The 15,447-nt window shown below is 43.0% G+C and overlaps 1 protein-coding gene across 3 annotated transcripts in view; it reads left to right on the forward strand.

The window, feature by feature from the left end:
* SPAG9 (sperm associated antigen 9) overlaps positions 1-15,447 on the forward strand; it is a 1,633,747-nt gene that overhangs the window by 900,242 nt on the left and 718,058 nt on the right. For all 3 annotated transcript variants that reach the window (XM_085617154.1, XM_085617155.1, XM_085617156.1), the window contains one exon: positions 15,009-15,180. In XM_085617154.1, the coding sequence (XP_085473280.1) occupies positions 15,009-15,180 (172 nt within the window). The remainder of the gene's footprint in view (positions 1-15,008; positions 15,181-15,447) is intronic.

A 15,447-nucleotide genomic window follows, 5' to 3' on the forward strand; every position in this document is an offset into this window, starting at 1 on the left:
TGGGGCTCTCATCGTTCCGATTTCCATCTGTTCCGGAGATGACGCCCCCGACTCAAAAGGCTTGGTTCGTTCAAAGCGAACAGGATATCGGTCTTTCTTCTTGTGTTCTCCCCTACGTTCTCTCAATCGGTAATCCAATCGCATTGTTAAATCAATCAACGCGGGCATGAGTGGGGTTGAGTATCCACTTGGGCAATTGCATCTTTTAAGTCCTCTCTCAGACCTTGATAGAAGATAGCAGATCGTTTACTTTCGGGCCACTGAGTTTCTGCTATCAACCGTCGGAAGTTGTTGATAGGTCCTTACTCCCTTGCTTCAGCTCTAGTAGTTCTCGATCCGCAGAAAAGGTGTCGGTTCTGCGGTCGAAGGTTTTTTTCAAATTCCTCTTTGAAGGCGACCCAATCATATAGCATTGAATCGTCTTGTCTTACTAACGGAACTGCCCATTGGGCTGCATCTCCAGCTAGGTATGAGATTAGAAACGACATGCGAGCCTGGTTGGTTGGAAACAGCTTTGGTTTGCAGTTGAAGTGTAAAAGGATCTGTGTTAAAAACACTTGTACCTTATGTATGTCCTCTGAGAAGCGTTCCGGGGGGGGCCAGAGGGATAGGGGTAGGAATTTCCAACACCATAGAACTGGCTGTGGGTGGTGGAGGATGGCCGTAGTCAAACGGGTTACGCTGCATTCTATCTACTCTCGCTTGTAACGCTGTGGTTTCACTCCAAGAAGCCGTGAGTTCTAACTGCAGGGAAGCTAGGGCCGCCATGATGTCATCTAATGTGGCCATTGTAGAATCAACTCGACCGGGAGGATAAATCTATTCGTGGGCCGATTATTCTGTCCCAGGCCTGAACGTATCCTCAGAATCGAATTGATGCTCTAAGGGGTCCACCTCTCAACCTCCCCAAGTCTGGACATCAATTTTACGCAGACTAAAGGGTGGTTAAGCGGGGGAAGGAAAGGAAGGGGACAGCAGGGAGGGAGACCTGGAGAAGACACAAAAGAGGAACACGGGTTAGTACCAGAACCACCCCTCTCACTCTCTCGCAGTCCCTCTCTACCTCCTCCCGTCTCTCTATCCTACTGACCTGTAAAGGAAAAGAACGAAGACCAACCAACAGGGGTGCAGAGTAGACCTTATTGTGCCCACAATGGATCAGTATGTGCTGAAAACTTTGGCTCTGTGAGGCACCCCCATGGATACGAAAGAATAGCACAAACACTGGTGGTTGACTATGAGTGTCAAAATAGCAAGTACGTAGAATCCCAGAGCACCCACTGCTCAATGTAAAAGTCTGCCAACACACGGGTCGCAATAGCAGGTACTTAGTTCCTCACTGCACACACAGACACAGGTAACAGTTTACCAAATACAATTGTCGCAATAGCAGATACGTAATTCGTCAATGCACTCACTGCTCAAGGTGATAGGTTGCCAACATCAACCATTCCAACTTTCGTAATATCCAGTAGAGTTACGTCACTCATACCTCTGGTAAAGACAGATAAACGAAAAGGCGTACTGAGGGCGTCCCCTCTGTATCTAGGTTTTACTGGTAGTTTTTTCCTCGCATGAACTCTGATTTTTAGTCAGGGGAGAGTTTGCCAACTTAGGTAAAGCACCCCGCAATCTCACTGCCTAGAAGCTAAATGCGGGAGAGTAAGTCTCAGGAGCGAGAACCAAACTTGCACCGCGCACGTCTTTCCTCATGCAACGGCAGGACTGACCAACGAAATTCACCAACTCCAAGGGCAAAGTATTTTACAGAACGACTGGTGCCACTGATACCCTTACCAGACCTCCGGTGCAAAACGAAGTCCATGGAATCCTGCATTCATCTGAATAATCGGCAGCGTTTCTTCATGCTGCCTCTCCTTATGCTGCTGCTTCCGCATCACGTGTGACGCGGCGGAGACGTCCAACGTCCCGCAGCGCTTCAAGGCTGCCGGGAACTGTAGTGTCTCCGTTCAGCGCCTGCCAGCGCGAACGGAGCTGCGGTGACCCGCAACACCTGCTGTGCCCCAATTTATGCCATCTACATATGGCATGGTGGGAAGAACAGGTGCTCAGAATCAATTTCTCAAAAGAATGGAGCGAAAACGTGGTCTTATGGATGCATTTTGTCAAAGATTTGTTTGTTATATGGAAAGGTACCCCAGAATCTGCTCAGACTTTTGCCATGAAATTAAATGATAATTGCCTAAATTTAAACTTTACTTCTAAAATTAGTCAAACAGAAATGTGCTTCCTAGACATGGTAGTGTTAAAGGATAACCGGTTACACATCACAACATATAAAAAACCCACGTCAGGAAATACAATTTTGCATTCAAAAAGTTTCCATCTGGCAAAATTAAAGCAGAGCATTCCATATGCGAAACATCTCAGAATGAAGAGAAATTGCAGCGAGGTGGGCGCTTTTTGTGAAGCACAAGAAGAACTAGAAAACAAGTTTATAGAAAGAGACTACAACAAACAAATTTTAAAGCAAGCAAAAGAAAAAGCAGATAAAGTGCATAGAGAGTCTCTATTATTTGCTGAAAGTGAAACAAAGAAGAAGATAATGGAGCACAGCAATTAGCCTAGAATGATAACGGGATATAACAACTATCATCAGAAATTGAGACAAATTCTAACTAAACATTGGCATCTAATTAGGAGCGACCCGGTAATTAGATGTAAGGTTACGAACAAACCTCTACTTACATTCAGACGGGCTAAGTTGATGCGTCAGGAATTTGTAGTAAATAGTCCAGAAGTGCAAGAAGTAGACATTTGGTTGAAAGGTAACCCGGGATTCTGGAAGTGCCAGAAATGCAAATCTTGTAAACTAGAAGTAAATAAAAAAGAAATTGTGTCAACACTATTAAGAACTCCATACAGAATTCTCAATTCACACACCTGCTGAAGTGATTTTGTGGTATACATGCTGCAGTGTCCTTGCCCAAAACTGTATGTAGGGCGATAAAAAAAGAGGATAGCAGTTATCCTTTGGCCTGCCACGTGCATGAGTTTCACAATGACAGATGTGAAGATCTGCAGTACTTTGTCATTGATTCTGTACCAAAAAATAAAGGGGAGTGGTAACAGAGAGCTAAAATTAAGACCGCTTGAATCAAGGTACATCATTATTCTAAACTCTAAAATTTCCTCAGGTTTAGATTCGGATGAAGAATTGTACATACACATCTAAGTAATGACTTTGAGAATTACACGTTCTTAATCCTCTTGATAGGACACCAAGTTTGAATATGAAGCATAAGATTTTAAAACACGTTAGTTTTTACTCGCACATTAAGCATTCTAATCGGCATGAAATTGCGTAGGCAGATGTAGGGAGAGATAAAGCTAGTAATGTATGACTTTGTGTTAATGTCTCCGGTTTTCGTGAGGGCATAGAACTTTACAACCCCGTATAGTTTATAAGGATAACATTTCAATCACCCCACAAGCATTATCAAGTTCTTGTGTTATTGGTTGTTCTATAGTTTCTATTTATGGTCCTATGAAACTGCAAATTGGGGGTAAAATTCAGGAAAAATATAGGCCATCACGACATTTCCAAGATTGTAGCAAAATCAATAGGAACATTAGAGACAAGGTAAATTACCACTTTGTCCAAATTAGATGAACACAAAGCAAGCACTATCACTTTCTCAAATTTTGATAGAATCAAACAAATTCCCTTCTGGTGTGATTTTTCATTTTTTGATCTTTTGCACAATTGTTATGCTGGGAAAAAGCTTTTGTCTCACAATGGTGGATGATGAACTTCAAAGTATGTTTACAGCACTAGCACTTATGGAAAAAAAGAGCAAAATAACAAGCAGAAGATCGGTAGTGTGTTTTCTATTTTCATGCTGACGAGAAAGGCAGCTGTGACTGCAGAAACGCGTTATGATGAACAAAATATAAAGACCTACTTATTCAAAATAGATCCCCGTTGTTGTTGGTACCTATGTTTACGTCGTAGCAGGAACGGACGATCTATATATAAAGCTCCAAGTTCGCCCAGCTGGCGGGGACCCAGTAATGCCATGCAGACTTCACAGCACACAAATTGCAGCCTGACGCATTTCAAACAATCTTCTTTAGAGGCCGTTCTCATGTGAAAATGGCATCAGACGCCACACCTTTATTTCAATGTGCTGCCTCCTGATAGGCTCCCACTCCACTGAACATTTCAGCAGTCTCCCACAGAATTGTGGTATTTGTAGTGTGGTGCTAATTTTCCCTGGATATGTGCCAAGAACACACGATCACTGATTAATACCCTGAATGGGTACCATGCGCTTTAAAGTCTTTCATTCTGGCACTGCTTCCTTTGTTGCAGACTGGACATAATTTCCAGCCCACCGACCCGCGTACGCTCTTGCGGTGGTGCGTCCCCTCGGCAGGGCCTGCCGTTTGTGAAAATTATAGCTCCAAGTTCGCCCAGCTGGCGGGGGACGCACTCTGCATCATGTAATGCCATGCAGACTTCACAGCTCACGAATTGCAGCCTGACGCGTTTCAAACAACCTTCTTCAGAGGCCGTTCTCATGTGAAAATGGCATCAGGCGCCACACCTTCATTTCAATGTGCTGCCTCCTGATAGGCTCCCACTCCACTGAGTATTTTAGCAGTTTCCCACAGAATTGTGGTATTTGTAGTGTGGCGCTAATTTCCCTGGATGGGTTCCAAGAACACTCAATCACTGATTCATACCCTGAATGGGTTCCATGCGCTTTAAAGTCTTTCATTCCGGCACTGCTTCCTTCGTTGCAGACTGCACATAAGAATAATTGTTTGAAACGCGTCAGGCTGCAATTCATGGGCTGTGAAGTCTGCATGGCATTACTGGGTCCAGAGTGCATCCCCGCCAGCTGGGCGAACTATATATATATATATATATATATATTATATATATTTTTTTCCGCTTATCGCTTGGCACACTGCTGGTGGGGCGATGAGGTCCTCTTGTGTCCTGAGAGCCTCAGGACACAAGTGTACTTCATCCCCCGAGAAGCAGTGTGCCAAGACGTGCGTTTGCAGAGTGGTCTAAAAAAGGGGGTGGCCTCGGACCACCTCTCTGCAATCCAGCTGTATGGTGCTTACTGGAGGTACCTGGTGGGCTAGTTGGCCTCCAGGGACCCTCCATATTCAAGGGGATTTAATCCCCCAACTTAGAATGCCCCAGTGGGTGCGTTTGCAGAGTGGTGGAGAAAGGGGGCGTGGCCTGTGTCCACCTCTCAGCAATCCCAATGTACGGGGCTTACTGGAGGTAAGAGGTTGGCTAGTTGGTCCCTAAAGGCCCCCCAGCAGCGAAGGGGACTTAAATCCCCATCCAAGAGAGTGCCAGGGAGCACGTATGCAGGGTGGTGGGCAAAGGGGGCGTGGCCTGTTAACGGAACTTAGCAATCGTGCTATGTGGGACTTACTGGAGGTAGTAGGAGGCGTAGTTGGCCCCCAAGGTTGTCATTGGGGGCCAACTACCCTTCTTGTTACCTGTAGTAAGTCCCACAAGGTAAGATTGCTAAGACATTTAAGGAGGACATGCCCCCCTTTCTCCACCACTCTGCAAACGTGCCTCCTGGCAGACTAAGGGATGGGGGAATGAAGTCCTATTTACTCCTGAGGAACTTTGGGGGCCAAGAAGCCCTCTTGGTACCTCCTCTAATGAGGGACTTTGGGGGCCAAGAAGCCCTCTTGGTACCTCCTCTAAGTCCAATGCAGCAGAATTCCTGAGCGCTGGTCGGAGGCCCAGCACCCTTTGTCCACCACTCTGCAAACGTGACTACTACTTAAAGAAGCATCTTTCTGCACTTCTGACTTAGAGGTAGTTTAATCCCCCTGCCCTATTATGTACTAGTCCCTTACAGAGGAGGTCATGCCAATCACAGGGGTACTCCAACGCATAGTGCTCCCTAGTGTATGTAGGTGTTTTCACTGTATTCTAAGTGTCTTTTAGTATAGCACTGGCTCTAGGCCTGGTTAGTCAGTCAGTTACCACCAGTACCCGTCAGCAAAAAGTTGGGGGCACAGGATGACTTTGCAACAAGGCCTCTTTCTGCTCCTCTGTTGGTTCTTTGTGCATATCTCTTGCTTCTTTCTGCGCCTTTCTTCCTTTTTCTGCACGTCCTACCTCCGTAGGCATAGGGAGAAATTAGCATTTAAAAAACCTTTGAAATTCACTGAAAAAACCACAGGTTTCAGGGACGTTATAGTTAGAAATTAGCATTTAAAAAAACCTTAAAAATTCACTGAAAAAACCACAGGTTTCAGGGACGTTATAGTTAGTTGGACATTTCACTTGCACAAAACCAGAGAAATTCTGCCGTGATAGTTAGTTCAGCTAACTATAACTCGTGCCCCCGCAATGCACTGCTGATGACGTCACATATTACATCATTCATGACATGGTCAGTGACATCACTGATGACATCTCAAATGACATCACTGATGGCATCATCCAATGACTGTGTTTCTGTAAAGCTTGTATATGTTATATATATATAGTTACTGATTGGTTGTCTGATTATCTGTATTGGTGCTTGAGTGTCTGTGTGGGTGGGTGTGGGGTGTGGGACTTTGTGCATAGAGTATACAGTATTTCAAAAGAAAAGTCCTGCAATTCAATAACCGGGTGCCGTATTCTAGAAGAAATGGAATCTAACCCTTTCTTTGTGAAAATCTTACATGAAGGTGTCCCCGACGCCCCGAAAAGAAATTCTTCCATTTCTTCAAAGCCCAGTAGACACCCATGGCCTTCCTTTCAATAAATGAATGACATTTCTCCTGATCTGTCTGTGCATGACTTGCAAAAGCAGGAGTAACGTCTTCCATTCTATCTTTTTACATAAGGAGTGCACTTTAACATTTCAAACTGGCATCAGTAACAACTAAATTCCTCCTTCATGGTACAAAAGCTTGTAGGTTAGGAGCTCTTTGCAAAAAAAATTTCATTTCCTTGAGCACTACCTCGCATCCCTCAGTCCAAACAAAGTTTGTTCCTTTTTTAACAATTTACTCATTATTTTAGTGTTACTTGCAGGACTCTCCACAAAACGACCATAGAACTCGAACATGCCCAGTTAAGACCGCAATTAATTTTTCTGAAGACATTTTACTGATGGTTTCTGTCATTTCTCTTTTAAGCGAGATACCGCTAGCTGACAAGACATAACCCAAGTAATAATTCATATTTCTCCCGCATGTGCATTTCTTTGCCCTCAATGTTAAACCACTTCCTTTTCATTTCAAAAGAGCTCACCCCAACCTTTCATTGTGCTTTCCCCATGTGTTACCATATATTAAAACATCGCCTTGGTAATACCTCACACCAGAAATGCGAACAAACCGATTTTCCCTAACTCTGTAGAAAACGGAGGAGGCCAATACTAAACCAATTGTCGTGCATGCAAACGTATACATGTCTATTGATGTAATAAAGGAAGTAAGAACCAGCGCCTCCTCAGGCAAACACACTTGGGGATGGGCAGAAGCCAAATCCAATGTGGTGAAAATTTTTGCTTCACCTATTATTGACAGCAATTCAGTCATGTTTGGAATGGGATGAGGATGATCCACCACAACCAACCTAAAAAGTGCAGTTAAATCAATGGAAAGTCAAATCTTTCCAGTAGCCTTTTTTGCCAACAGTTGTTGGCAACCACTCACTGGTTTTAACTGGAACATTCACCCCTTTCTCAACTAATTTATCGAGCTCCGCCTTCACCTGATCATGTATTCCAATGGGTAACCTTCTTTCTTTAGAAACGCATGGAATAGCATCCTTCTTAAGCTTAATCTTATGAGCATGACATTTCAGACACTCTATCCTCTTCTCAAAAACCTCTGAAATTTCTCAAACACAGCCTGACAACTAACACGCACCTCATGAACTTGGTCCTGGAGTTGTGTATTGGGATCGAGATACACCCCTAATTCCTTCTGCATGGGCCATCCAAGGATATTAACACCTCTTTCTGATACATAAATGTTCCCTTTCTTGAATTCCATGTACACAAGGGGAAACACCATGCATAGGAATTCTTTGGCGACCATAGCCAACAGGATTCCCATCTATTAATTCAAGTGGTCTGCTGACACATTCCACACTCTAATAGATTTCATATAACACTATTGCTAACATGAATCAGAAAACATTTCCTCATTCAAACCATCTGTGCACACAGTATCAATGGGATTACCACAAGCACTATACCCAAGTTGCAACACCACCTCACAATGCTAAGTCCCTTCATTTGACTTTTCAAACGGAGATGCTGACCTGCAACATTTCACAAAATGTACCCCCGGCACCCATTTCATGCAAATTTTTGTGCTGGACAATTGCCAAAATCTGAATCAAGACCTCTTAATCTGGATACACCCTCCTTGCAACCCATTTCCTTTTCTTATACATTGTTAACCACACTAACATGGAATTGTGGTTTTTCGTTTGTGTCTTTGAGGATTTCTGTAATGCCAACATATGTTCCACTCTCTTGGCTGTGAATAATATTTCACCCAGTGGAGGCTCATGCTTCAGCCAAAGTTCCCCTTTACCCTTTTGTCTTTACAGTTCAGAAGAAACTGATCACTCATCCGCTCATCACGCAACATACCAAATTTACAAGTCGTCTCAAGCTTATGAAGACTGACATCATACTCTTCAACACTTTCATTATCCCCTGGTACTGTGTGCCAAAATTAAACAATTCCAAAATCATACGTATCCTCTGTAAATAATAAATATTCAATTACCTTATACAAATCTCAAAGCTTGTTCAGCTGCTCTGACTCTCCGACCTCCAATTCAGGTAAACCTTAAAAAAAAAAATGAATTACCCTTCACCCCAAACAGTGAATCAGTGTCGGGCGGCGGCTGGCTTCCCAGGCAGAAACCTTTCCCCGGGAGCGATGCAAATGCCTCACCCTTTCACCTTCCACCCAGTGTCGCACTTAACACACACTAGAGTAGAACCCGTGTTCTCAAAAAAGGGAGAGACTCATGAGACCCCTCAGAATAGTCTCTCAACTGTCAACAGAAATAGGTCCAGGACCATGGGACTGGAAATCTATATGCAAGACAAGATGACATAAAAAGGAAAATTAACAAGCATAAACATGAATGGAAAACTGTTCCCACTTAAACATCTGCTTGTATACCCTCTAGGGTGTGTACTGCCCCAAACTTACTTGCATACCAATAAAGGCAGAAGAGCGAGTTGATTGCAGGAGTCTCTTTGAAATGAAATACACTTGCGGTTAACTTGACAGCAAGTGTGCAACCAAAAATGCAGGTCGAGGCACAGGGAACTAAACTGCAGCAGCGACAGGGGACGTGCTCAAGTGTTCTCAGCAAAATAAATGCCTTAAATTTGAAACTCGTTCCTGCGTTGTCCCCAATACAGACAAGGGGAAGGTTGGGGGCAGGTAACACAACTGTGGCAAAGTCCAAACAAGGGAAACGCGATCTCGTGTCTAACGAAGAATTCTGAAGGAAACAAACGCGTCCTCGCGTTTGGATTGGAGGCGAGTAAAGGGGCTGAACCGTACGGGAGTCGCCAAGGGACAAACTTGCACGGAACTCAAAGTGCAAGCTACGGCCAAAATATGAGCTATGCCGCTCTAGAGGAAAGCAACAGGAAAGCACTATTAGCGCGAGAAGCGCGCGAGGTTGACGAGCGGAAAAAAGGTAAAACACAGATTGTTGAAGGGTATTTTTGAGGCCACTCTCAATGGGCGCAGGAACAGGGAGAAAGCACAGCAGAGGATATCCAGAGTATCGAGGCTAGCTTCTGCAGGAATATCCACGATGAATTCCCATACCAGGTACACGTCAGGAAGTTCACAAGAAAGCCAAGCACCGAGGCAACGGCAAGGTCGGCTTAAGAACCCTCCCACTCACGTGACCTGTCCAGGGGCAGTATGGGGCAGTACACAACCCTCCTCCCTTACGGTGCATGATGGGATGGGTAGTTTGAGTACAACACAAGGTACCCGAGCCCTAACAATCAGCATAGCCACCTTCTTGTCCATTTTCATACTGCTCAGACAAACTCTGCAGTGGTTCCTAAAAACCTTTTTCCATTTTGACCACAAGAATGGTGGTTTCACCAGAATTTGTTAACAAAAATAAAAATGGGGGTGCAGTAATATTCTGCATGACTAGTGCAGAAACATTAAGACAAACTATTTACGTTTCTATGCTACTAAGCACATGCAAAACAAGGCAATCGTGCTCATGTTACTATGTTGCTCCCGTATGAATTGCTCCACAGGTGTGCCCGTCTTGGCTGATAGGCAAAGCACTTCAACATCATAGCGTTAAACTTGGATCCTGTGCAGACTGCTCTGCTGGTGTGCCTATCACTGCAACAACAAAGACCAGGATTAACACACCATAATGCTGTTTACTCCCATGGGCCCTCAAAGTATGTGACTCTCACTGTACATTATGCAAGACATTTATGTGTGCCGGTAACCGAATTATCGCAACACTGAACAGCGTGGCACCAGTAGGTCTCAATGATAATTCTCCCAAACACCTAAAATGGCCACCACTCACGAGTATCAATGTGCTTTCTGAAGGAGATAGACCTTGTGTGCACCATAACTTCCCATATCTGGTTGGGCTTCTTTTCCACTTTGTCTCCAACCTTCCAAGATGGCTGCCAGTTGTTTCTTTAATCTTTACAGTGTATGAGGCATATCAGTAGCAACACGATTGCACACGCCTGGCTCTTAAAACCCCACAGCAAAAATGCTAATGAGGCATAGTTTATTCTAAACAGAGCCTTTCCTGTCCTCTTCTGGTCCGCACTTGATCATGAACCCAAGTAAGTGAAGAAACCACCGGATGTTGTTAAGGAACTCCACGTCACCAGTGTAAAAAGGTAAATAAGTCATAGAAATGGGGTGCGGTAAGCTCAAATTTATTTGTCAGAACCTCACTCACTGGCTTCCAACTCCAGCTGCCATTCCAAGAATCCTCTGGGCAGCAGATAGATTCCCACCTCTAACATTTTACGTTATCACAGTAGACTTTGTTTTCAATTTGTTTGATCTTTCTCCCTGGACCTGGTTGAAGCACACTTACTCAAAGCATTGTTCTTTTCTTCTCCTGTGCAGGGACTCATTTGTACTAAGGAACTGCACTTAGACAGTGGAACTCCAGCTGTTTTTGACACCTTGGGCGGCAGAATCTTGATGCTTCTACATTAATGGACAACAACTCTAGCACAGAAAATGAATATTCATTTATACTGTGCAGTTTTTTCTCAACTCTTTCAGTAAATAAAGAGTTCAGGAGTGGCAGCACCTGGGACAGGTTATTTTGTGATTTGACCTGCTGGGTACAGTCTGAGAAGACAGACGTTTGCTCCTCCAAAGTGGTTGATTTAGTCCGTGACTACTTTCGGCACACGAGAAACCTTTGTTGGAGAGTACTGACCATTACCATGCAAACTATCACAAAGTGTGGGTTCCAAGTGGCTGAGCAGAAACTGAAGCGTTTATGACATTGTGGAATTATAGGAGTCATGTCATTCCTTGCTGCACTTTGTTCAGTAAAACACAATGACTAGGCAAATGCACTTGTTCGACTTCTAATCACACAATTGCAGTTCTATCTTAAGGTGTTTAAAAATTATTTTATTTTTTTAGCAGTAAGATAGGAACTGGCTTATCACTGTGCAATGTTATATTAACATGGAGTGCTAAAGCAGAGGCGCACAGGGCGATGTTAGCCTTACAGTCTTAGATGGGCTTAGCCATCATTTCCAATAGTCATCGTACTTGTGTTTGTTTAGCACGCTAATGCATTTTAAATGTTATCTTAGCAGTTTTAGTTGTATATACACCCTCTCTGCACAGTTATGAGGGTCTTCATTGGCGGATGACCCAGAGGAAAACCAATATACATTTAAACCAGTGTTAGTGTGGTACTGAGACAATTTAACATTTTCTTCCTTATCAGTTGTGTGGTTTGTCTTTTTAGTTTAGAACTATTTTGTAAAGAAGCAGAACCAATTGGCAGAGTTGAGCATTCACTTGTAACTTTATTCTTTGCCACGTTTGGGATTCTCTGTTCTTCAGTGAATTTTACTCCACATTGGTCTTTTGCCTTACCATATTCTGTGGCACAGTTGGCCATTCTCTCTGGCATAATCTTCTGCCCTTAGGTAGAGAAGGGTATAATTTCTTGCACATAAGGCATATTTTTGGGGACTGTATTCTCTGACGTAATGTAGCCCATTGACTGGTACTAGCGTAACACGTTTCCTGGTACTATGTAACACTTATTGGTGCACTTGACCCTATCTATATATCCTGACATTTGATATAGCACACAAATCACTCCCGGCGGGGTATCTCGTTGCTGGGCTACTCTGAGTGGGAAGAGCATTCTAAAACAGCCAAGTCTTCAACCCCTTCTTAAAGGAAGTAAAGTCTGAGCAGGAGCGAAGCTAAGGGGAAGTTTATTCCAGTGATAAGAGACTGTGTAAGAAAAGGATCTGTCCCCTTGTCTTGAGGTATGTATACAGGATAACCAAAAATGCCTTATCCAAGGACATTAGACATCTGGGAGGCAAGTACGGTTTTAGTCGAGTAGACAGATATGCTGGACAGGATTTGTAGAGTACCTTGTGTGTCGGACAACATAGTTTAAAAGTGTAACACTTTCTAATCGACAACCAGTGAAACTTCCTAAGAATCGGGCAGGAGGAAGAGCGAAGGGAAGATTGCAGATTAGCCTAGCTGCGGTGTTCTGAACTACCTGGAACTTGGGCAACAAGGTGTCATTTACTGATGTCAGCAGAGCGTTCCCATAGTCCAGACGGCTGGTAATGAGAGCCTGGACAAGTGTTTTTCTGGCGGTGTCAGGAAACCAATGGAGGGCTTTTTTGAGAAGCCTCATGGTGGCAAAGCAGGTGTCACAAGTTGCGTTAACTCGGTCTTTTATGGAGAGTGATTGATCTAACTTAACTCCCAAGATTGTTAACTACCTGTGTAGGTGAAGGGGCAAGGCCAAGTTCTGAGGGCCATCAATCGGCTGACCATAGCTCTGTCGCTTTGGCAAACAGCATGATCTCTGTCTTGTAGCTGTTTAATTGGAGATAGTCGTCACTCATCGAAGCAGCGACTTCCCTTATGCAATTTGCAAATTAGCTTTTCACCTTGTCTTAGCCCGGGCCGAAGGAAATACAAAGTTGAGTATCATCTGCGTAGGACACAATCTGGGTAAGTGGAGCTACATAGATGTTAAAGAGAGATGGGCTGTGGCCCAAACGTTGGGGAACTCACTTATAACTTGAAGGAATCCAAGCAGATGTGATGTGTCGATTAGCAAGGAGTCCCTGAACCAATGTAGTGCCTTACCATACAGCCCAGCCTTGTGAAGCCTGCGGATTAGAATGGAATGGAAGACTGTGTCAAATGCTACAGACAAATCCAACAGCACCAGCATGATTGGGGTACCCACGTCTAGGGAGAGCCTGATATTGTTGACCACAGCCAGCAGTGCACTCTTAATGCTGTGGTGCTCTCTAAAACCCGAATGCGAGCAGTCCAGGATGTAGTTTTCCTCAAGAAAGCATATGAGTTGCTTGTTCATAAACTTTTCTAGAGATTTCACAGATAAGGGTAACAGCGAAATTGATCTGTAGTCGGAAAAACATTTGGATTTGCTGTAGATTTTTTAAGCTGTGGAGATACTAATGCACACTTCCATTCCTTAGGCTTTTTTGGCTGTAGACAATGAAAGATTGTATAGATCTTTAACTGCAGGTGTCAGACAGGTTGCTAAACTGGCTGCTATCCTGGGAGGGCAGGGGTCCTGATGCGAACCAGTCTCGGCGTGGGACAGCATATCTGTTGGATGAGGATGATTTAAATCAAACCCTTGTTCTAAACAATTGTACCTATATCCTGTTAGGTGTCAATGTAAAATGGTCACCAACAAACATCCACTATCATTAATTGTTGGGTAAACAGGACACACTGCCTTTCATTTCCCAAGACAACTTTAATCTAAAACACATTCTGCGTGCATTACAGAATTATGTAATTTACTCTAATACATAATTAGTCCTTTTGGATAAGCCCAGTTAACGGAAATATTAAAATATTAGTTGTTTCTCACTTCTCACATGAAATACTACAACCAGCCCACTTAAAGCACCACATTTTATAGCCTTTGTGCTTGTCTATATTCATTAACTTCTGTGAGTAGAATATAGATCTGACTAAGCAAATATGTTATTGATGAAAATCCGTTTTCTTGGTATTTGAACAAAAACATTATTTGTACTGTATGTACTAGAGCAATTGTTCTTAACCTTTCAACCCTTGTGAACCCTGCTGAATCTGTACTGGAAACCGTGAGTCTCTGTCTAAACAGTGTTTACTGCTTGTGATTCACAACCAGTACACAAAATAGATTTAATTAACAAATGAAAAAATATACAAAAATTTGAATTTTAATAGCAAGGTTGAAGCTTTTCTGTATTTGGTTTTATTTCTAAAAGTCAATACTATATGTTAGACTGTAGCATATCACTTTGTCTTTTGTGCTCCTAATGTATGCACTTTTTTGTCGGCACATTTCAGCCCTTCCTTTCAATCGTCCATACAAAATTTTGGTCCCTAGACTTGCGCTACTTCCGTGAATCAAGCTAAGGAAACCAACTTAAATTTTAGCCCCCAGTTTCAAATTCATTCATATTTACAGAGCGTTTAGAACTTTCAATCTTATATTTTATGTTTTTATGAATATATACTTAATTAATCTGCTAAAACTATTTAATCTTATAGCTAAACATTTGTGGATGTACTGAGTAGGTGCCTCAGAGCCTCACGGTGTACATGATCCCCAGGTTAAGAACCATGTACTAGGGTACTCTGATTAAGATGCTCTTTATCACCTGTATTTGAGAGGGCCATATTCTTTAATATAGATATCTGAATTACTGCGTGTTGATAAGAATCATACATTATATTGTATTTGTGTTTTACAGGAACAGCAAAAGAAAACAGAACAGCAAGAAGAGTTGTCCAGTCTAGTTTGGATTTGTACCAGCACTCATTCAGCAACAAAAGTCATAATTATTGATGCAAATCAGCCTGGGAATATTTTAGACAGCTTTACTGCTTGCAACTCACATGTTCTTTGTAACACTAGTGTTCCAGGTAAGATGTAAATGATGTACTGAATGCTGTTAGATTGACATGTATTTCTCTAGCCTCATGTCCTAGAAAGCTGGAAGTCTTTTAGTGGACCATGATACTTTCTTCTAACAGCACATGAATTCCATGAAAGAGACTTACTTATTTCTGATTCTAATAACTTTTTTTTTTTGTAAAATCTTTTTATTGGTTTTTAAAAAACATAACAAAATCAGGTCACAAAAGACTGGTCTTAACAGTGCAATCACAGCTGGGGTGTCACAGCACCGG

This window comes from Triturus cristatus, chromosome 7, assembly GCF_964204655.1.
Source record: "Triturus cristatus chromosome 7, aTriCri1.1, whole genome shotgun sequence".
In the NCBI taxonomy this organism is placed as follows: Eukaryota; Metazoa; Chordata; class Amphibia; order Caudata; family Salamandridae; genus Triturus; species Triturus cristatus.